Source organism: Urocitellus parryii, chromosome 5, assembly GCF_045843805.1.
Source record: "Urocitellus parryii isolate mUroPar1 chromosome 5, mUroPar1.hap1, whole genome shotgun sequence".
Classification (NCBI taxonomy): Eukaryota; Metazoa; Chordata; class Mammalia; order Rodentia; family Sciuridae; genus Urocitellus; species Urocitellus parryii.
The window spans coordinates 160,810,703-160,831,691 of record NC_135535.1 but is presented as its reverse complement, the minus strand read 5'-3'; the positions used below and the strand labels follow the sequence as shown (position 1 = coordinate 160,831,691).

The 20,989-nt window shown below is 37.8% G+C and overlaps 1 protein-coding gene and 2 non-coding genes across 5 annotated transcripts in view; all 3 read left to right on the top strand.

Moving 5' to 3' along the window:
- Usp54 (ubiquitin specific peptidase 54) overlaps positions 1 to 20,989 on the top strand; it is a 70,764-nt gene that overhangs the window by 32,065 nt on the left and 17,710 nt on the right. The window contains exons 6-17 of one of the 3 annotated variants that reach the window (XM_026390174.2): positions 36 to 101; positions 294 to 399; positions 508 to 654; positions 2,316 to 2,465; positions 4,883 to 5,051; positions 6,358 to 6,528; positions 9,604 to 9,735; positions 9,886 to 10,266; positions 10,486 to 10,717; positions 12,612 to 12,745; positions 15,772 to 15,939; positions 19,813 to 19,932. In XM_026390174.2, coding sequence (XP_026245959.1) covers positions 36 to 101; positions 294 to 399; positions 508 to 654; positions 2,316 to 2,465; positions 4,883 to 5,051; positions 6,358 to 6,528; positions 9,604 to 9,735; positions 9,886 to 10,266; positions 10,486 to 10,717; positions 12,612 to 12,745; positions 15,772 to 15,939; positions 19,813 to 19,932 — 1,976 coding nt within the window. The remainder of the gene's footprint in view (positions 1 to 35; positions 102 to 293; positions 400 to 507; positions 655 to 2,315; positions 2,466 to 4,882; positions 5,052 to 6,357; positions 6,529 to 9,603; positions 9,736 to 9,885; positions 10,267 to 10,485; positions 10,718 to 12,611; positions 12,746 to 15,771; positions 15,940 to 19,812; positions 19,933 to 20,989) is intronic. The other 2 variants (XM_077798421.1, XM_077798422.1) reach the window with 2 other exon arrangements.
- Positions 3,506 to 3,609, top strand: LOC113183838 (U6 spliceosomal RNA). The gene has a single exon (XR_003300919.1). It is a non-coding gene; the product is annotated as a U6 spliceosomal RNA (small nuclear RNA).
- Positions 10,939 to 11,043, top strand: LOC113183839 (U6 spliceosomal RNA). Its single transcript, XR_003300920.1, has one exon. It is a non-coding gene; the product is annotated as a U6 spliceosomal RNA (small nuclear RNA).

The window sequence follows — 20,989 nt, the reverse complement described above, 5'->3', positions numbered from 1 at the left end:
CCTTCTTTCCCCTCCCATCCCTCCTCTTTTCTTAGGCTCAGTTCTGGTCAGCAAAGTGGGAGGAGAAGTGGGGATTCTATGAGCTTTGGATTTTGGGACAGGTAGCAGTACTCATTGTGTTTGTGGGACACTGAGGCTGGTCAGGATAAGGGGCTGTGGATTTTGGGCAGAGGAAGAAAATCAAACATGTGAATTAGGAGTTTGTATGAATGATTTTTTAAACAAATTTAACCATAACTCAGTACAAGTTCCACCATTACTCCCCTCTGTCTCCCCCCTGCCCCATCTTGAAGCAATCAGGCTATTTGTATGCTGGAAAGACGAGAAAAACCTTCGCCAAGCATGTTTGGTGAGCTGTTGCAGAACGCCAGCACCATGGGGGATCTGCGGAACTGTCCCGTAAGTTAAGTTGTGGGAGTTCAGAGTGAGAAGGAGAATCTTGAGTCAGTGGAATTGAGGCAGAGTCGGTGGGAAACTTGTTGATTTAGCATGGTATATATATTTCAGAGCAACTGTGGAGAGAGGATCCGGATTCGCCGTGTGTTGATGAATGCTCCACAGATTATCACAATTGGGCTGGTATGGGACTCCGACCATTCAGACTTGGCAGAAGATGTTATCCACAGTCTGGGCACCTGCCTTAAGTTGGGTGATGTGCGTGTTAGTTACCTTTATCTCTGACTTAGAGTTCTTGTATCTTAGTATTGCTCAAGCACTGAACAAAAAGGTATGTCATAGATGACACGTATTATAGAGTTTTGGACGGATATACTCATGCTTATTTATATAGATACCTGTACCTGTATATATATGCTCACATATCTCCTTTGTGAAGGTTGGTAAAGGCTTTTTAGAAGAAATGGGATGATTTTGACCTCAAAAAGGATAGGATTCATAGAGCTTAGCTCCTGTTAAAAATGAATTAATAGAGTTATTGCATGCTCTATTTATTGTTGTTTATAACAGCATGGTATAGCAAAGTATATATAACAAAAGGTAGTAAGGTCAAAGGTGTGAGCAATCCTGACCATAGCTGCTATGGGATTTGAAGGAGTTGATACCTGAGCCGAGGCATATAAGAAACCACTATCTGTTGAGAAGGTAATGATGCAGCTTGGAAGAAAATTTAGTGTTTTGGTTTTTATATATATATATATATATATATATATATATATATATATATATATATATATATATATTTATTTATTTTAGTTGTAGTTGTACACAATACCTTTATTTTTTTTTTATGTGGTGCTGAGGATTGAACCCAGTACCTCACATGTGCTCTATACCACTGAGCCACAACCCCAGCCCCAATTTAGTGTTTTTTGAGGTGTATTTATTTAGGGAAATAGGGAAGAAGTCTTCAGATTGGATCTCTACTTTATCCAATCTATGTCCTAATATAGGTACAGCCAGGGTTTTCCTTCAGTTCAAGAAGAATAGAAAGTCTAGCTTTCTTTCTACTAGTTTCTCTCTAGGATAGTCCTTTGACTAAGGGAAGCCTTCATTGTTTTAAAGTTAATCCATTATTGAGGATAAATAAACTTTCTGGGAACTTAATTTAGATCTCCTCAAGGTATCTGACCTGAGAAGGCTATCACAACAAAATCTCTTTTTAAAAATTTTCTATAGTCTGCATATTCTGTACTTTTTTGTTTAAATTTTATGTTTATTTCTCAACCATTTATGTTCCTCAAGGCCAGAATCCTTTTCCTCAAATATTTTTGTGTGGCTCTTAGTACTCAGGACAATGTTGGGTACCTAGGAATTGCAATGCTGGTAACCAGAATTGTTGTATTGCTCCTCCTAAGGACTTTCTTCCCACTGCTTAAGTTGTTGTAGGAAATGTAGGTTTGTGTGGTCAGCTGATAAGAAGCCTTTGAAAATTAAGAGTGTTTAAATAAAAACACTTTCTAGGTTCCTGATAGGCTTCAGGGAGAAAATATTGAAAAATATGAAGAAAACATCACCTCTTGCCAGCTTACTGACCACCATCTGTCTTGCTTTTCCTTCCTTTTTCCCTTCTTAAGTTTATTTCTGTTTTTTAAATTTTTATTTGTTCTTTTTAGTTAGAATCCATTTTGATATGTTTATATAAGCATGAAATATATCTTATTCTAATTAGGATCCCAGTCTTGTGGATGTTTAGGTTTATTTCTGATGATTAATCTGGACTACTAAAAAAAAAAACTTGGACTGAAGGGAGGAGGAAGCAAGTTAGTACCTTAATTAGATGTTGATGGAGCCTACTGAGAGGTGATGTGAAATGGTTGAATATGTAACAGTTCTTTCTTTTCTTTTTTTTCCTATAGCTATTTTTCAGAGTGACAGATGACCGGGCCAAGCAGTCTGAACTGTACTTAGTAGGAATGATCTGTTATTATGGCAAACATTATTCTACATTCTTTTTTCAAACAAAGATACGCAAGTGGATGTATTTTGATGATGCTCATGTCAAGGAGGTAGGAATAGTCAAGGCTGTCTTGAAGGGTTTGGTGACTGCAATGAGAAAAGCAAGAATAGCCAGGCACAGTGGCATACACCTATAATCCCAGTGACTCAGGAGACTGAGGCAGGAGAATCTCATTTGAGGCCAGTCTCATTAATTTAACAAGTTCCTTAGAAACTTTGCAAGATCCTGTCTCAAAATAAAAAGGGATGGGGATGTAACTCAGTGATAAAGCACCCCTGGCTTCAATCCCCAGTAACAAAACCAAACAAATAAAAACAAGGATATTCATTTGTTTTCATTTTTCTAATTTTGAATGGTGATCCCACCCATCTCTTTAAGATGTACTTTATATTTTTATCTTTCTGGGTAACTATATGCCAAATTTTATTAGTTTTGTCTTCTCCAATAGATGCCTAGTTCTAAGACAGGATCAGTGTATCTTCTGTTATTTTTTTCTGAATCCCCTCATCAGAAAAAATAGTCCTGTATTTATAGTTGATGAAGTATTTTTTAAAGTGTGTTAGTTAGTTCATTTGTGTGGGAATAGGCTAATCTCTCAAATTTGGGTATAAGTTCAACACAAAATTTAGAATTCCAAATCTTGGAATGGAATTACCAGTGGGCAATACTTTGTCTGAGGGCTGATATACGTTATTCTTTAATTTTTTTTTATTTTCCTAAGTGTCCTATTCAGATTAGCATGTTTTGCAGGGATAATGTAGGGAAAATACGGCCATAGTGATACTTAAAGCAGGAAACTTGGTACTGTCTAAAGCACAAAGTGATCTGTATGAGTAGGAAGCCCCTTGTGATGACATTAGCAACTAGGGGGAGCTTCTGAATATACCAATTCATGGACTTGAAGCAGTATCTTTGTCAAGTTCTCTTATCTATCTCTCTCTCTCTCTCCTCTCTCTCTCTCTCTTCTTCCTCTCTCTCTCTCCCTCCCCCGCTCTCTTTGTTGTTGTTATAATTTGAGGAGACATATAAATTATTTGAGTATTATGTTTTTATTTGAAAAATACTCTTATAGGGTATTATAATATTTGTGTGCTTGCTTCAGCAGCACATGTACTAAGATTGGAATGATATAGAGATTAGCATGGCCCTTATACAAAATTGATAAGCAAATTCATGAAGTGTTCCATATTTTTATAGCAAATTATTAAATAAAGTTATAAAACAAAAAAAGGTTTGTATGGGGAAGCATAAATGTGTTTAATTGAAATAATGAGAATGATATTGGCCAAGTTATATTGTATTATGTGCATGTAGAAATCTGTAACAGTAAATTCCACTATTATGTACAACTATAATATGTTAGCAAAAAAGTTTGGGGGGAGGAACAAAAATAAAATAATATAATGGTACCTCAGTTATAAATTTATTGAATATCTGGGCTGGGGATGTGGCTCAAGCGGTAGCGTGCTTGCCTGGCATGCGTGCGGCCCGGGTTCGGTCCTCAGCACCACATACCAACAAAGATGTTGTGTCCGCCGAGAACTAAAAAATAAATATTAAAAATTCTCTCTCTCTCTCTCTCTCTCTCTCTCTCTCTCCCTCTCTCTCTCTCTCTCTCATCTCTCACTCTCTCTTAAAAATTTTATTGAATATCTGCTATGAATAAAGCACTGTTCTCATTGTCTAACTGCTACAATATAGGTCACATTTAAGAGTGTGCCTGATTCAAGCTTAAGATGGGATGAGCATGGAGATTTGGTTGGATTGTTGTTTCCATGGCTGTTCTGTTATTCTTTTCCACTGTGATAGCAGAGCTGAATCCATCATAGGGCTAAGACTGAGAGGTTTAGCTGTCTATTCTAAGCAGTTTGACATTTTATGCCCTATCATGTGTGAACTCTGAAACTGAATGCCATTTATTCTATATCAGTCTGCAAGAGAAAGCCTGTGTGCCCTTCAGCTTCTTAAAAGTGATTTTAATATATAGGAGTAAATAATAGAAATGCAAAATTCAAATGAAGGCTTTAATCAAATGTCTGAGAAAAGAACTTGGTCATTAGGCAACTGAAGTTCAGAGCTTTTATTCATATTTTAAAACTGAATTGATGTTTCACAGAAATAAAAGTAATTTTATTATTTATTTTATGGGTTTTTTTGTTGTTGATGGATCTTCATTTTATTTATTCATTTATATGCAGTGCTAAAATCAAACCCAATGCCTCACACATGCTAAGCAAGTACTCTACCACTGAGTTACAGCCCCAGCCCCAATTTTATGGAATTTTTAATGCTTTCTAAAAAGATTTACCAAAAAAAGATTAAACAAAAAGATTTAATAAGTTTAAGTCTAAGATCTCTTTTGTTGTTTCTTTACCCTTTTCTTTAGTAAAGCTGCAGAAGAAGATATGTTTTGAATTGTGGATATGAAGTATAATTGTCATGTTTTTCTAATTGTTTTTGATATAGATTGGCCCCAAATGGAAGGATGTGGTAACCAAATGCATCAAGGGACATTATCAGCCCTTGCTGCTGCTTTATGCAGACCCCCAGGGTACCCCAGTGTCTACCCAGGACTTGCCTCCCCAAGCTCAGTTCCAGTCATACAGCAGGACATGCTATGATAGTGAAGATTCAGGTGAGCAACCTATTTCTCTACCTCTCCCCTCTTCCCATTCCATGTGTTCAGATAGTTGGGATTCATATTTGGGTGCTTAGCACACAGCCTAGCTTAGAGAGAGACAGGATCCATTATATATAAGAAAGAAATGACAACTTGTGCTGAAACCTAACTTGTGTCAGGCTTTGTTTTCTTCTGCCTTCAAAGGTGTGTTTCCTAAGTCAGTTTGCCCCAGCTCAAAAGTGAGAAGGAAACTGTGTTTATTTACACCAAGAAACTAAGTTTGTGAGGGAGACCTCAAGTAGTTAGTCTTCTAATGTTAGTAAAGAGGGTTGATTTTTACTAGCAATTTTAACAGTGACTTAAATGAATTGTTAAGACAAAAAAAATTGAATCACTGTAAAGCTAATCAAAAAAAATTGAATCACTGTAAAGCTAATCATTGGGGGGATGGTAAGAGAATTTTGTTTTAAAATTCCAAATGCAAGAGTGATATTCCTTCGCTTATAAGTCAATTTCTCTTTCCTGAGTCAATTTTTTAGAACTTAAATGATTTCCTATGCAAACAGTTTTCAGTTTGATGGCTACAGTCTCAGACTACCCATAGAGGTTCTTAATATTTGAACTATAATCTTAATAGTTTTGGTCTGATTTCTGACAAGGAAGAAGAAAAAAAAAATTCCCTCTTCTGGATATAGCAGTGACTCTTAGTATATTTATGAAGGAGAAGATATTTGGATTTGACATTTTTCTCCTTCCCTACTGCTTGGTATCTGGTGCTTTCTTCATACCCCACACAGACCTGTTTTACTTCTCTCTTAAATCACTCATCTGTTCTACTGTGCATATTTCAGTTAGGTGTTTGAAAGAAAGCATTCTGACTGAACTAATTAAAACCAAAGATTAGATATCTGCCTCATAATTTCTCAGTGGTATTAAAAATGCATATAATGTCAATTAAAATTTTTATAGCAACATTCATGGCAGTTTAGGAAAAATATTATAGGATAGGGTTGGCCTGGGACTTTCCATCCAAATCAATCTTACTTCCCACAACGTTTTCATTTCTTCCACTTTTTCCCCATAGGTTTTCTCAAATCCCACAGTTTTGCACAGTGGCAGGCAAAGTGAGGGCTTTAGCAAGTTAGGGGCAAAGTGGAAGGAATTTTATGTGTGTCTGGAATTTAGGAAGAATGACTCTGTAGTATATCTTTCTCACCCTTCTAGGAGGTTCTTGCTTTATAGTCTTTTGTTGCATCCATTTCTTTTCTTCTTTGTCACTGTCTTTCCTCACTTTTGCATATGTGTTTCCTCCTTCCCTTAGGGAGGGAGCCCTCCATTTCAAGTGACACTCGAACAGATTCCTCAACAGAGAGCTATCCCTACAAACACTCCCACCATGAGTCTGTGGTCAGTCACTTCTCTTCTGATTCTCAGGGGACAGTCATCTGTAATGTGGAGAATGATTCCATGTCCCAGAGCAGTCGGGACACAGGTAGGGACTTACACAGAGGACCCTTCTTGCCTAATTCAATTCCTGCATAGAAGGTCTCCCAAGAAAAAGAAACAGAGGCAAGTCAGAAATGTTTGCCATGAAGGGTAGAAAGGCACAGAACTTAGGTAATTATGTGGAATGCAAGGAAACAACACACTTCTGAATGAACAATGATACTCCATTGCACACACTCCTGTCAACAGCAACAAATCAATAAGGGCCATTGTAATATGATTGTTTGATGTGATTATTTCTGAAGTCTGTTTTTCTCCGGTTATTTGCTATCATTGTGCATTCCACACAGAGAACATTCTTAAATTATTTTATCTGTAGGAGAGTATACCTGCGTCAGTGGAAGAAACCAATATAGTGAATACAAGAAAGAATAGAGTGAATCCTGAGATGAAAAGTTCATTATGGGAGATAGAACATCTGAGGCATAAAACAGTACCCATATTCTTTTTTGTTGTTGTTGTTTTTTGGTGCTGGGTATTGAACCCAGGGCAAGCACTCTACTAACTAATCTATATCCCCAGCCTCTTTTTTTTTTTTCAATATTTTTTTAAATTGTTGATGGACTTTATTTTATTCATTGATTTACATCCAGTGCTGAGAATCAAAACCAGTGCCTCACACATGTGAGGCAAGCACTCTACCACTGAGCTGCAACTCTAGCCCAGTGCCCATGTTCTTAAGAAATTGGGGAATTTGTGGGTTTCTGGCTTCATATTGGGGAGTTATAATCTCTGTCTGGCCTTTTTTTAAATTGAGAATTTCACACATTCATAAGTATATAGAAGAGTATACTGCCCCTCTAGGTATCCATCACTTAGTTTAGTAATGATAATTCATAACCAATTTAGTTATACCCACTTTTCCCACTCCTGAATTATTTTGAGTCAAATCCCAAGCATTGTATTTCTTTCATAAATAGTTTGATATGTGTTGCCAAAACATAATAATTTTTTTTATACAAAGCATTATTACATTTAAAAATAGTAATGAGAGCTGGGGATATAGCTCAGTGGAGTAATGTTTGCCTAGTGTAAATGAGGCCCTGGGTTAGATCCCCAGCACTGGCCCCACCCCCACAAAGAAGATAATTCCTTAAAACCACTAAATAGCCAATGAGTGTTCAAATATTATTTTATAAATGTCATATTTAAAAAATTATTTTTGTGGGCTGGGGATGTGGCTCAAGCGGTAGCGTGCTTGCCTGGCATGCGTGCGGCCTGGGTTCGATCCTCAGCACCACATACCAACAAAGATGTTGTGTCCGCCGAGAACTAAAAAATAAATATTAAAAAATTCTCTCACTCTCTCTTTAAAAAAAAATGCATACACTTCCATAATCCTCAAAACAACAGTGTGGTACATATATTTAAAAAAAAAATTATTTTTGTGTTTCACATAAAATCCAAATGAGGTCTGCACATTGTGATAGGTTGAGTCTTTTAGGTTACTTTTAACTTATAGGCTTTGCCTCTGTTTTTCTTTTTCTCCTTGCAATTTATTGTTGAAGAACTAGGTATTTTATTCGGTACATTTCTTACATTTTGAATTTTGCTGATTTTATCCCTAGGTATACTTTAACTTTCTCTCTCTCTTATTTCTCATAAATTGGTAATTAGACCTAGAAGTTGATCAAATTCATGTTGTATTTCTTTTGATGACTGCTGCATAGATGGTGTTAGGTATGACTATAAGGCCATATTTCTGAAAGAGTGAACCAGGGAGAAGCCAGAACAACGATAAACTGGGTGAGGTTTATGTTAAATAAAGGTTTGATTATGGGACCTGTCTTTACATTGTAAGATTTAGTTGCTCCAAGTAATTTCTTCCTTCCTTAAATCTTTTTTTGTCAGCCCAAATACAACAAAAGAAAAAAAAGCAATAAAAGAATATATGGAACCATTGGTAGAAAATAAGTATCCATATCACTACTTTGATGATACCTGAATATCAACAAGGATTTTCATATACAAACATGAAAATTTCTGTTAACTCTATGTGTATTTGAGAAGCAAGGGAGTTTTCTCTAAGCATGTCTTCAAATTTAATTCACCTTCTAGCTTTTAGCAGCTTAGTTAACTATATCATTTAGAACCTAATCTTTGTTGTAAAGTCAGAGTCATACTCAGGACATTTGTCTGCTATGGGCATGAAGCAGGGCAAGTTGCATAAAATATCCCAGCCTCCCTGGATTTCCTAATAATTACTCTTGAGAGACTATAAAATATAATGTCTGGGTGAAGTTGAGTCTGGCAAAGCATGGGTAGAAGATGAAAAAGAGAATTAATCAAAATTGAAATGTCTTTTATTTTTTGAAATTTATTTACTTACCTTTATTTTATTTATTTATTTTTATGTGTTGCTGAGGATCAAAATCAATCACTGCCTCACACATTCAGGCATGCGGTCTACCACTGAGCTACAGCTACAGCCCCTGAAATGTCTTTTTAAGTGATGCTTATTTAAGGACTGTTTAGAACTGGGTCTTTAAGCCATACATAATCAGAACTCTTGTGGTCAAATGCTGAGGCCCATGAGATAATACCAAATGTACTAAAAATCCAACCTCACTTAATATGTGTTGCCAAATAAAGAAGAACTCTTTATTCAACTTGTGAAATCATATATATAATATGATTTCACATACATACACATGACATTTTTATAGAAGCTTTAAAACTTACTTTTAAAATTTACCAAGATTTGGGATGTATCTGGTAGAGTACCTGCTTAGTATTTGCGAGGCTCTAGGTTTGATTCCTAGCAGTAAAGAGGCAAAACAAAAAGTTACTAAGCATGTGTCTTTAGTCCTTCTGGTCATTGGAAAGATTATGAGTGTGGTTTGAGTCTGGTAATTGCTCAGGAGACATTTTACATTTGGAAGCTGTTGTTAAATATCTGAGTTTCTCTGCATTTATCTACAGAGAGAAACCTATATAGAGAAATCTATATATCTTTGGCCACAAATGCTTCTAATCTGTGGTACTGCCATGAATCCCTAGGCTCTCAAGGGGATGGAGGAAACTCAGATACCAGCTTACTCCCATTTCCTTGTTCTTTTAGGACATCTGACTGATAGTGAATGTAATCAGAAACACACATCCAAGAAAGGGTCTCCAGTAGAGCGCAAGAGGAACTCTGGCCGCCTTAGGAGGAAAGGTGATGAGCCACAGGCCTCAGGATATCACAGTGAAGGCAAGCTTCTGCATTGCTTCTCATTTTCATTTCCTATCAAACTTGTGTCACATTCAGACTGTTGGCTTCTCCTTACTTTCTGGACTTTAGGATCTGGGTATTTCTAATCACTTTAAACATCTATATTTGATTCATTCTTTGTGTTTTTAGGAGAAACACTGAAAGAGAAACAGGCTCCTAGGAACGCCTCCAAATCATCCAGCAGCACCAACAGGCTAAGGGATTTTAAAGAGACAGTCAGCAATATAATTCATAACAGACCATCCCTGGCTTCTCAGACCAATATAGGATCTCCCTGTGGAGGTAGGGGAGGAGACCAACCTGACAAAAAACCTCTTAGGAACCTGTCTTTACACTCTCATGATTGGGAAATAGAGAGTACCAGCAGTGAGTCAAAATCCAGTTCTTCTAGCAAGTATCGTCCAACATGGAGACCCAAACGAGAATCTCTGAATATTGACAGTATTTTTAGTAAGGACAAAAGGAAGCATTGTGGCTATACCCAGCTTAGCCCTTTTGCTGAGGACTCAGGTAAGGAGATAATTAGGGAAGAATTGGACTTTATAATAAAGATGATGGTATTTTTAAGAATTTGATTTTCTGATATAACTGGCAAGGTACATTTTTACTCAGATGTCTGGTTTGGGGGTAATGTGAGTTCAATGAATGAGTGGTTGGAGAGAGGGATAGGTCTTTATAGGCAGATATTTAATTACCTCCTTTTCCTTACTTGTCCTTTCATTGGGATAGCTAAAGAATTTACACCAGATGAACCAAGCAAGCCACCTGCTTACAACACTAAACCTGTTGGACCAAGCCCTCAGTACAAACCCTGGGGCTCAGCACGACTAACCTCTCATCTTTTAGAGCAACAACCTCGCCTAATCCAGCGAATGGAATCTGGTTATGAGAGCAGTGAGAGAAACAGCAATAGCCCTGTCAGCCTGGATGCCGCCTTGCCTGAGAGCTCGAATATCTGCAGGTATTGTTTGGATTTTGAATAGAGGTGTTGTCCCTTGCAGCAATGTGAGCCACCTAATTGGAGTTTTCAACCATGGCTTAAATAAATTGAGAAATGGGCTTTAATATTATCTATGTGCTCTACCAACTTTATATAGCAACAGCACCCTCTGCTGGCAGGAAGAACAAAGGTGCTTAAGAAGTGAGAAAGCTTTCAAGTATCAGATATAAAATAATTCTTTAGTGCCTACTTCAGCAGCATCTGTACTAAAATTTGAAGAATACAAAAAAGATTAACATGGCCCCTTTTGCAAGGATGTGTAAATTTGTGAAATGTTCCATATTTTGCTGGGCTTGATGGCTCATACCTGTAATTTCAGCAACTCAGGAGGCTGAGGCAGGAGGATTACAAGTTCGAGGCCAGCCTTAGGAATGTAGCCAGGACCTAAATAATTTAGCGAGAACTTGCCTCAAAATTAAAAGGGTTGGGGGGTTGAAGCTCAGTGGTAAAGTACCCCTGATTCGATTCCAAAAGCAAAGTAAATGTTTCAAATTTTTCTGATACGTAGGATGAACAAGTTTAGAGTTCTAATATACAACAATGAGGAATATAGGTATTAACATTGTACTGTATATAGAATTCATGTTACATGAGATCTTAGCTACTCTTGCCACAAAAATAAGAGTAACTATATAAGATGATGGTTATGTTCATTTTGCTTCACTTACAATAATCTTTTTATCATCTATGTGTATCTTACAACATAATTTTCTATATCTTAAATATATATAATTTTAAAATGTATTTTAAATTACTTAATAATTTTCAATGAAAGAATCAATTAGTGAAGCAAACCTTTATAATTCTATAATCAGAAAAAACCCAACTGTTACTTATTCTTGCTTTCTAATTTGAAAGAGTTTTTGTTTTTGTTTGGTTTTTTAGGGTAACTGGGTATTCTGGGTTTTATGAAGCCAGTGATATTCATAATCCTATAAGATAATGGTGACAATTTAGATAGAGTTCATTGCATTCTACTTGTAAGGCAGTTTGTTCTATGTGTTTTTGATCTACATATATTAGTTTTACTGAGTTGCCACAGACACGATTTCACTAATAGTATAGCTGCTCTAAAAGAAAAGATTATATTTTCTGCAACGGTGATATCATATCCTCATTCTTTGCCACTCTTCTTCTGTAGGCACAGGACCCTTTTCCGTTTTGCACATGAGATGATGCCAAAATATTTAATAAGATTGGGCTGGGGATATAGTTCAGTAGTAGAGTACTTGCCTAGCATGCACAAGGCTTTGGGTTTGGTCCCCACCACCACCACAGGGGGAAAAAAGAAAAAAAATTAGCAGGAAAAGGGAAGATAATATATAATATGTTCATTAATTCATTTAATAGATTTTGATTGTCTGTTGTGTCAGATACTATGTATGTTAGAAGCATAAGATGTAAATGAGTTAAGATAAAATGGAGGAAACGAGTGGAATTGAAAATGGAGGGATTGTAGTATTTTTCAAATTCCAGAAGAAGTTTAGCAGAAGCGTGTGTGTGTGTGTGTGTGTGTGTGTGTGTGTGTGTGTTTTATACTAGGATTGAACTCAAGACCTTACATGTTCTAGGCAAGTGCTTACCTTTGAGCTATATCCCCAGCTTCCCCTTCCCCACCCTCTTTTAAAAAGAAGGGCTCTTGCTATGTTCAGGCTGTCTTTGAACTCCTGGCTCAGACAGTCTTCCTGCCTCAGCTTCCTGAGTAGTTAGGACTGCAGGCGCGTGCTACCATGCCTGGCTCTCAGAAACTTTAATTATATTAGTTTGATGTTTTGTTGTAGGAATTTAGTCTTGTTAGTATTGCAAGTAATGACCCTTCTGATGCTTCTACTAGATTCTGGGTTCTTTTTTGAAGGGATACAAGTGCTAAGAGATCAGCTGGGATAGTCCCTTCTTGGCGTCATATCCCAAAGTCTCACAGCAGTAGCATCCTAGAGGTGGACTCCACAGTATCCATGAGTGGCTGGACAAAAACTCAACCCCTTTCAGGTAAGCAGAAGGACAGTGGATTTGGAGGACTGGATTTGAAGATTAATTCTATTTGGGGAACAGCCTTACCTGAGTAGATTTAAATAAGTTAGAGGACAGTTATAGTTTGAGTATATCTTCAGAATGTTAATACGGAGGTTTTCTAGCTTCTCCATCTTTGGATTTATCTTTTTTTTTTGTTCTGTATCATGACTTGCCTCAGTGTTTCTACTTTGGAGAGAGTCCTTGTGGGAATAAAGGGAGAAAAAATTGGTGAACAGCAGTAATAACAACTCCATTCTTAAAAAGAATAAATCTTAGTGTTTTCCTTAGTATAGGGGTAGCTTCCTCAGAAATTAGTTTATTATTGATTAGTACTATGAATTGAGATACAGAAAGGACATATAGGCTATGGGCAAAACTGTGAAATTAGTGATTCAAACTTAACATTGCCCTTGCCTGTACATCCTAGTCTTAACTACCAAGTCTCTTGACAGTTACTGAAGGTTCTTACAGGTGGTTGGATAGGGGGTATGCAGCAGTATTAATAAAAATACACAAACCATTTTAGTTTTTTAATATGTGTGCTATAGGTTGCTGACATCTGGTAGAACCGAGTAATACCCATAAAGTCATATACGTTAGGAATACTGGGTTAGAGTAAATTAGAGACCAGTGGAAGAAATTCATGCTTCCCAGTGAAGTTACACATTTGGTTTGTTTGTTTCCTACATTTTAATTTCTTTCATGTTGAGTGACATTCTTTTAAGAAACATGTGATCATACATAAGCATATTGCCCTTTTTTCCCTCTTCAGATAGTCAGTACCTTTGCAATATACTAAAGAGTGATTTCCCCAGTAATCCTCAATTCTGGATCAACTACCTAAAATCTGACAGGATTTCACAACAAAATTCACAACAAAAAAAGTTATGACAAAATTCTTCCCCTAACATATAATTCCAAAATTCTTCCCCTAACATATAATTCCACCATCCTCTTTGTATAATAAGCCCTACAGGTCCCACAGTTTGATCTAATCATTCTATTAAGGCACCTATTTTTTAGCAGGGGGTAGTACCAGGGATTAAACTCAGGGACACTTAACCATTGAGCTACATCCCCAACCCTTTTTTATATTTTATTAGAGATGCCGTCTCACTGAGTTGCCTAGCAACTTGCTTTTGCTGAGGCTGGGTTTGGACTCATAATCCTCCTGCCTTAGGCTTCCGAGTTGCTGGGATTACAGGTGTGCGCCACTGCACCCGGCATGGCACTTTTTATCTGAGGTTCAATCACTTAAAAAAAATAAAAAACTACAATCACATGTTTTTTCTCATGTGGAAGCTAGAGAGGAAAAATGAATAGAAAAGTTGGAGGGATCTCCTAAAAATTGAAGGGAAATCATTAGAGTAGAGGAAAGAGACCAGAGGGAGGGAGGAAGGAGGGAAGGGAAAGGGAAATACTGAGGAGTAATATAGACCAAATTATATTGCTATATTATGTGCATGTATGAATATGCAACAACAAATTCCACAGTTATGTACAATTATAATGCAACAATAAAAAAGTGAAAAAATTATAGAAGTAAATCAAGCACAATAATTTATTAACCTGCTTTTGCCTTCTGAAATCGAAGGTATCAGTATTATCATTATGTTATATATATTTCTACCTCTTTTTTTATGCTTATACAGTACATACTTTAGGTATATATGTATGTATGTGTGTGTGTATATATATATATAAATATAATATATATGTATATATATTTATATATATGGGTCACCATCATTTTTAAAAAAATATTTTTAGTTGTAGATGGACACAATACCTTTATTTTATTTATTTATATGTGGTGCTGAGGATCGAACCCAGTGACTTACATGTGCTAGGCGAGCACTCCACCACTGAGCCATATCTCCATCCCTCACCATTATTTTTTGTTTGTTTGTTTTTTATAGTGCTGATGATCAAATCCAGGTCCTTACGCATACTAGGCAAGTGTTATACCACTGAATTATATCTCCAGCTTCTCAACACCATTTAAAAAAAAAAAAAAAATGAGCCGTGCATGATGGTGCATGCCTGTAGTCCCAGCAGCTCTGGAGGCTGAGGCAGGAGAATTGTGAGTTCAAAGCCAGCCTCAGCAATTTAGCAAGGGACTAAGCAACTCAGTGAGACCCTATCTCTAAATAAAATTCAAAACAGGGCTGAGGATGTGGTTCAGTGGTTGAGTGCCCCTGAGTTCAATCCCCAGTACCAAAAAAAGAAGAAATCATACTATACATATTATATATATTATTATACATACTATACATGATATAATACATGATAAACAATTTATTATGAAAATCATTCTAAATCTATGAACACTTATGCAGTGGAGTTTTTACTATGGACATTTTACAAATTCATTAAAGAGAAGATAGAAATTAAGGGCGAGGGCTAGAGATATAGCTCAGTTGGTAGAGTGCTTGCCTCATATGCACAAGGCCATGGGTTTAATCCTTAGCACCACAAAAAAAAAAAAAAAAGAAAGAAAGAAAGAAAGAAAGAAATTAAAGGCGAGAAGCCCAAATGACTTGCTTGAAGCTCTGATAGAGTGCTTCCTACTGGTTAAGAGCATGGATTATGAATTTAACTTAGTGACTTGAAGTTACCTCTACCTTTCGCCAACTGTGTTACTCTTTTCATGACTCAACTTTCTCATTCCTAAAATGAAGGTAATTCTCATCATCAATTATGAGTGTTAAATAATATATGTAAAAGTGCTTAAAACTGTTCCTAATACATTGAAAATGTTTAGCAAGTGTTAGGTGTCATGTTGTTATACCAAATGTTCATAATTTTTTTGTTTTGCTGTGATTTTTATTATTCAGGGCCCAGAATTTGATATGGATATCAGTATTCAAAACATTACTTCAAATTAAAGAGAAGAGTTCCAAAAGAAAAAATAACTTATATCAAAGTAGTCATAAATTTAGCAGGTGTTCTATCTTTTTTATAGAAATGTTGATTTAGCTTCTCCTTTGCTTATGTCCTAGGTGGGGAGGTATCTTCTAAAAGTGAACTGGATGAATTGCAGGAAGAGGTGACCAGGAGGGCCCAGGAACAGGAACTTCGAAGGAAACGGGAGAAGGAATTAGAGGTTGCTAAAGGGTTTAACCCTCATCCCAGCCGCTTCATGGACTTGGATGAACTGCAGAATCAGGGTAATTGTTGTGAGAATTAGGTTGTTAGTAATGCGAACAGAGAGAAAAAGTATGAAAAAAGATCCAAGCTTGTAAGTTCCCTGTATTCTCTTTAGAAGTTATATATATATTTTTAAGTCAATCATTCCAGTGAGAGTTAAAGTAAGAGGTGACAAGCCTTGTGATAAGAGATAGATACTAATTTTGGGCATGTCTACTAAAGCCCAATAGATCAGAGATAGTATATTATTCATGAAAAATATATTCCATGAACATCTCTACAGAAGGTATAAATGAAAGTAGCCTCAATTCAAAAACAGCAAAAAAGAAGTGAGCCACACTGATAGTGAGGGAAATTCTATTTGCTGGAAAAAAAAAAAAAAAAATACCCGGAGATAACCTCACCTGGAGCTTTATCGAAGTAGATCTATCAAATAGGATCTGAGAACCCAAAGCCTAACTTACTTTTATTTTCCTAATTTACTTTTTATAAAAATTCATGTGGTGCTGGGGATTGAGCCCAGACTCTCATGCATGCTAGGCAAGTGCTCTTACATTGAGCTCTGCATTCCTAGACCCTTAATTTACTTTTTCTTTTTTTTTTTTTTTTTGTACCAGGGATTGAACCCAGGGGCACTTAACTACTGAGCCACATCCCCAGCCCATTTCATTTTTTCTTTTGAGACAAGGTCTGACTAAATTGCTTAGAGCCTCAATAAGTTACTGAGACTGGCTTTGAACTTGCAATCTTCCTGCCTCGGCCTCCTGAGCCCCTGGGATTACAGGTGTGCACTACTGCACCCAGCCTTATTTTTTTTATTTTGAAACATGGTCCTGCTAAATTCACCAGCTGGCTCCAAACTTGCAATCCTCTTGTCTCATCTTCCCATGTCTCTGAGATTTCAGGCATGCTCCATCGTGGCATGCCCAGCAGTCCTACTTTTTTTTTTTCCCCTCCACAATACCTTTATCTTATTTATTTATTTTTACGTGGTGCTGAGGATCAAATCCAGTTATCTCACACAGGCTGGGAAAGTGCTTTACCATGGAGCCACAACCCAGCCCTCAACATTCATTCTTTTTTTTTTTTTTTTTTTTTTTTTTTGTGTGTGTGTGTGTGTGTGTGTGTGTGTGTGTGTGTGGTGCTGGGGATTGAACCCAGGGCCTTGTGAATGGGAGGCAAGCACTCTGCCAGCTGAGCTATATCCCCAACCCCTACTGTCTTTGATTCAAAGCAACTGTCATATATTTCCCAGGCATTGTATTTGTTTTAAAATGAGTTTTAAATGCCCAATTCCTAGCTGGCATAGTGGCACATGCCTGCATTCCCAGTGGCTCAGAAGGCTGAGGTAAGAGGATCACAAATTCAAAGCCAGCTCAGCAATTAAGTGAGGCCCTAAGCAACTCAGTGAGACTCTTATCTCCTAAATAAAATATTAAAAAGGACTGGGGATGTGACTCAGTGGTTAAGCACCCCTGGATCCCTGGATTCAATCCCTGCTACCAAAAAAAAAAAAAAAAAAAAAAAACCCGGCAAAAATAAAAAAATAAATAAAAATGCCCAATTCCTTAGTTGTCTCTGTATTTGGGTAGTCTTTTCTTCCATTTTGACCTTTAGCTAAATCACTTTGGTGTCACAAATTTATATTATTTCAAAAGAGGGATCTTGTCATCTTTCTCCTTGTCTTTTCCCTCCTCTGTCAATTGAGCAGTACAGTTTAGAGGGAATCTCCCTGCCTGTATTTGTCAGTTCTTCATACATTTTGGATCTCCTGAGAGAAGGAACGAAGTGCTAAGATTTTGGATGATAAGAATTTAAATCCATGGGGCTAGAGATGTGGCTCAGTGGTAGAGAGTGCTTGCCTAGTTATGTGTGAGACACTGGGTTCAATTATCAGAGCCACATAAAAAAAAAAAAAAAAGTAAAATAAAGGTATTGTGTCCCTCTACAAGTAAAAAAATAAAAAATAAAAAAAGAATTTATATCCAGTATAGTCATTAATTATAGTTTGTTTGCCTAAGATCTTTTCTTTCCACCTGTGACTTTGTGAAGGCTTAATTTGAATTCCAATTATTGGTGAACCTAAATAATAGCTTTCTACCAATTTACGGTTATGAGTGAGTAGAAGGCATGGATGTTAAATAAATTTGAGCATTCATTTTATTTTTGCAGGTCTGGGGATCGAACACAGGTCTTTGTGCATGCTAGGCAAGTGCTCTACCATTCCTAGCCTGTAAACTTATTATTTTTTTTTTAATGGCTTTAGCTACCATCCATCTCGGATTATATTGGTAGTATAAATTTAGTTGATTCCAAATATAATGGAAGAACTTTGGACCTGGGAATGGGGAAAACCACACTTCTATTGATGAGGTGAAACCTGAGTGCCAGCTTCTTCAGAACTAACCTGCTACTTCTGCTGTAGTGGTGGAAGTACTTTCTAAAAGCCAGGGTGAATTAAGAAGGGAATTTTAGGGATATGGAAGATCTTATCTTAGCATTTCCAGCTGGAGATAAGAAGACATTATGGAGAAGAATGATTAAGACAGTTTGATCCCTGCCCCACAGCCCCTCCCCCTTGTAAATGTTCAGTGTCAATCCCAGTGGTAGATGAACTTAAATTATAGTTTTTTACCAATTTATGGTTATGAGTGAGTAGAAGGCAAGGGGGTAAATAAGCCTCAGGGTTCATTTACAGAAGTTGCCTTTACTTATTTCCTTGCCTTTTCCTCTGGATTCTTCAGCACCTGCTTTGAAACTCATCCACTTTGAGAGGAGAAAGGAATATCCTCAGCTTGCTATATGGGAAGGTGCCTTTTGGGGATAGTTTTGATGAGCAAGGGTTCCACCATGCAACCAGCGCACTGGTTTCATTAAAGAGGTTCTTGGCATAAAAGTTAGCTAGTGAGATCGAAATAAACACACAGACTTAGTTATCTTTTTCTATGACCAGGTCCGAGTGGGCTCTCCGTCTGACTCACACCTCGAACCACCCGTAGGGCAGCAGGGATTACTCAGGGCTAGCAGGAGAGAGAGAGAGCACGCTAGGGAGTGGCCTTTTATTGGGGAACAAGAAATTCAGGGGAGAATTCCATCCAATGAAGGTTGAGGGGGGCAGCACTCCAAGGTCAGGGTCAGTGATTGGCCCCAGGGTCAGTGGTCAAGTCACACCCCCACACGGACAGGCTCTCGCACCAAGAGAGGTTCGGGAAAGCTCCACACAGTTTAACCAGAGCGCCTCACACCCAAACCGGGAGTTGCCCAATCACGTGTGAGAATGGCTCCCCACACAAGGGCATGATAAAAATAAATACTTAGTAGTGCTGATAAAAGGTATGTTTATGTAACAACAAATGCGATTCAACGGCCATGGTAGGAACTGTAGACCCCCTGTGCCCAAGAGTTTTACTGACTTTCTAGTTAACGGTGATGAAGAGATCTCTGTGAATTGATATGGGAAAGAAGTGATGTGGAATACTTTTCATAGAATAGTGAAGCCATCTTTGCCATAACAGCATTGGAATTCTGTGGCATTCTGATACTCTGGCAGGATGTGTACTGTAACACTATGGAAGAGCAGTTCAGTTTTAGCCATGAGAAGTCATGTTGTTATAGACATATTTTGTTCTTTCTTGGAGGGAGTCCCTGAGAAGTCTTCGAGTTAGAACATGTGGCTGGCAATGACATGCCTCTCTTTCAGGGCCTTGGAAGATCTTGGGTAAAGCAAAAATGGGTGTACTTGTTTCAGGGACTTCTTAATAGTAATGGACAGTTGAAATAAGGATAGACCAATGACTTGACAACAAGGATCTATGTGCACCAAAGGGAAACAGCAGTACATAGATGAAGTTGGAATTAATTATAATGAAAACAAAAAGTACTGGCCCTTTCAGGGAGGAGTGACGGCTTTGAGAGGTCTCTGCAAGAGGCAAATTCAATGTTTGAAGAGTCGCTGCATCTGGAACAAAAGGGAGACTGTGCTACAGCTTTGGCTCTTTGTAACGAAGCTATCTGTAAGTAACTCTAACCGCTATGGCTATGGCATTTTTTACTAACTTCATTATAGGTATTAGTGTTGTCGCTCAGATGACTATAAAAATAATTTTTATGTTTCTTAACTCTCAAATTTCCAAAGTGAGGCCCTTTAGCTATCTATGCCCTTTAGATTTCTTTTCCCTCCCCTCCCTTTCCCTTTTCCCTCCCCTTCCCCTTCCCCTTCCTCTTCTCCTTCTACCTCCCCTTTCCTTTCCCTTCCCTTCTCTTCCTGTCTCTCCTCCCCTCCCCTCCCCTCCCCTCCCCTCCCCTCCCCTCCCCTCCCCTCCCCTCCCCTCCCCTCCCCTCTCCTCCCCTCCCCTCCTCTCCTCTCCTCTCCTCTGGGTACCAAGGATTGAACCTGGGGCACTTTGTCACTGAGCTACATCTCCAGCCCTTTTTATTTTTTTACTTTGAGACAGGATCTTGTTAAATTGCTTCGGCCCTTGCCACATTGGCAAGGCTGGCCTTGAACTTGTAGTCCTCCTGTTTGAGCCTCCCAGGTTGCTGCAATTATAAGTGTGTGCCACCGCTCCTGGCATCCTTCAGATTTCTAAATGTGCCTGGCATTGTAACTGTGGCTTGTGGATATTTACTGGAATTACCCTCAACAGGAATCCATAGATGACTTCTCCAGCCATGCCTACCTTCTTATCCCAAGAAGAAGTTAGACTTCAGATAGCAAGTTAGTCTGCTCTTTCTCTAGTGGTTGACTAGTAAGTTGAAACTTATGGCAGAAAAAACTGAGTTAATTGGCCATTGACTTCCCAGGCTTGTAACTTTCCACTGCAATATTTGATTCTTTTTGTTTCTCCCCTGCCTTCTGGTATGCAGCACCATAATGTTACAGCCAGGGAATAAAGTTTAGAATTGGTATCCAATTTTATATGACCACATGAAGCTGTGCTCTGTAAAGACAGATGCAGGTTTGGATCTTATTTCGCTGTTGGCCATCAGGAAGGGGGAGTTGGGAGCAGTGTGTGGAGACCAGAGTCGAACAGGTCAGTTGGAAAGGACAAGAGTGACAATCTCTGAGCA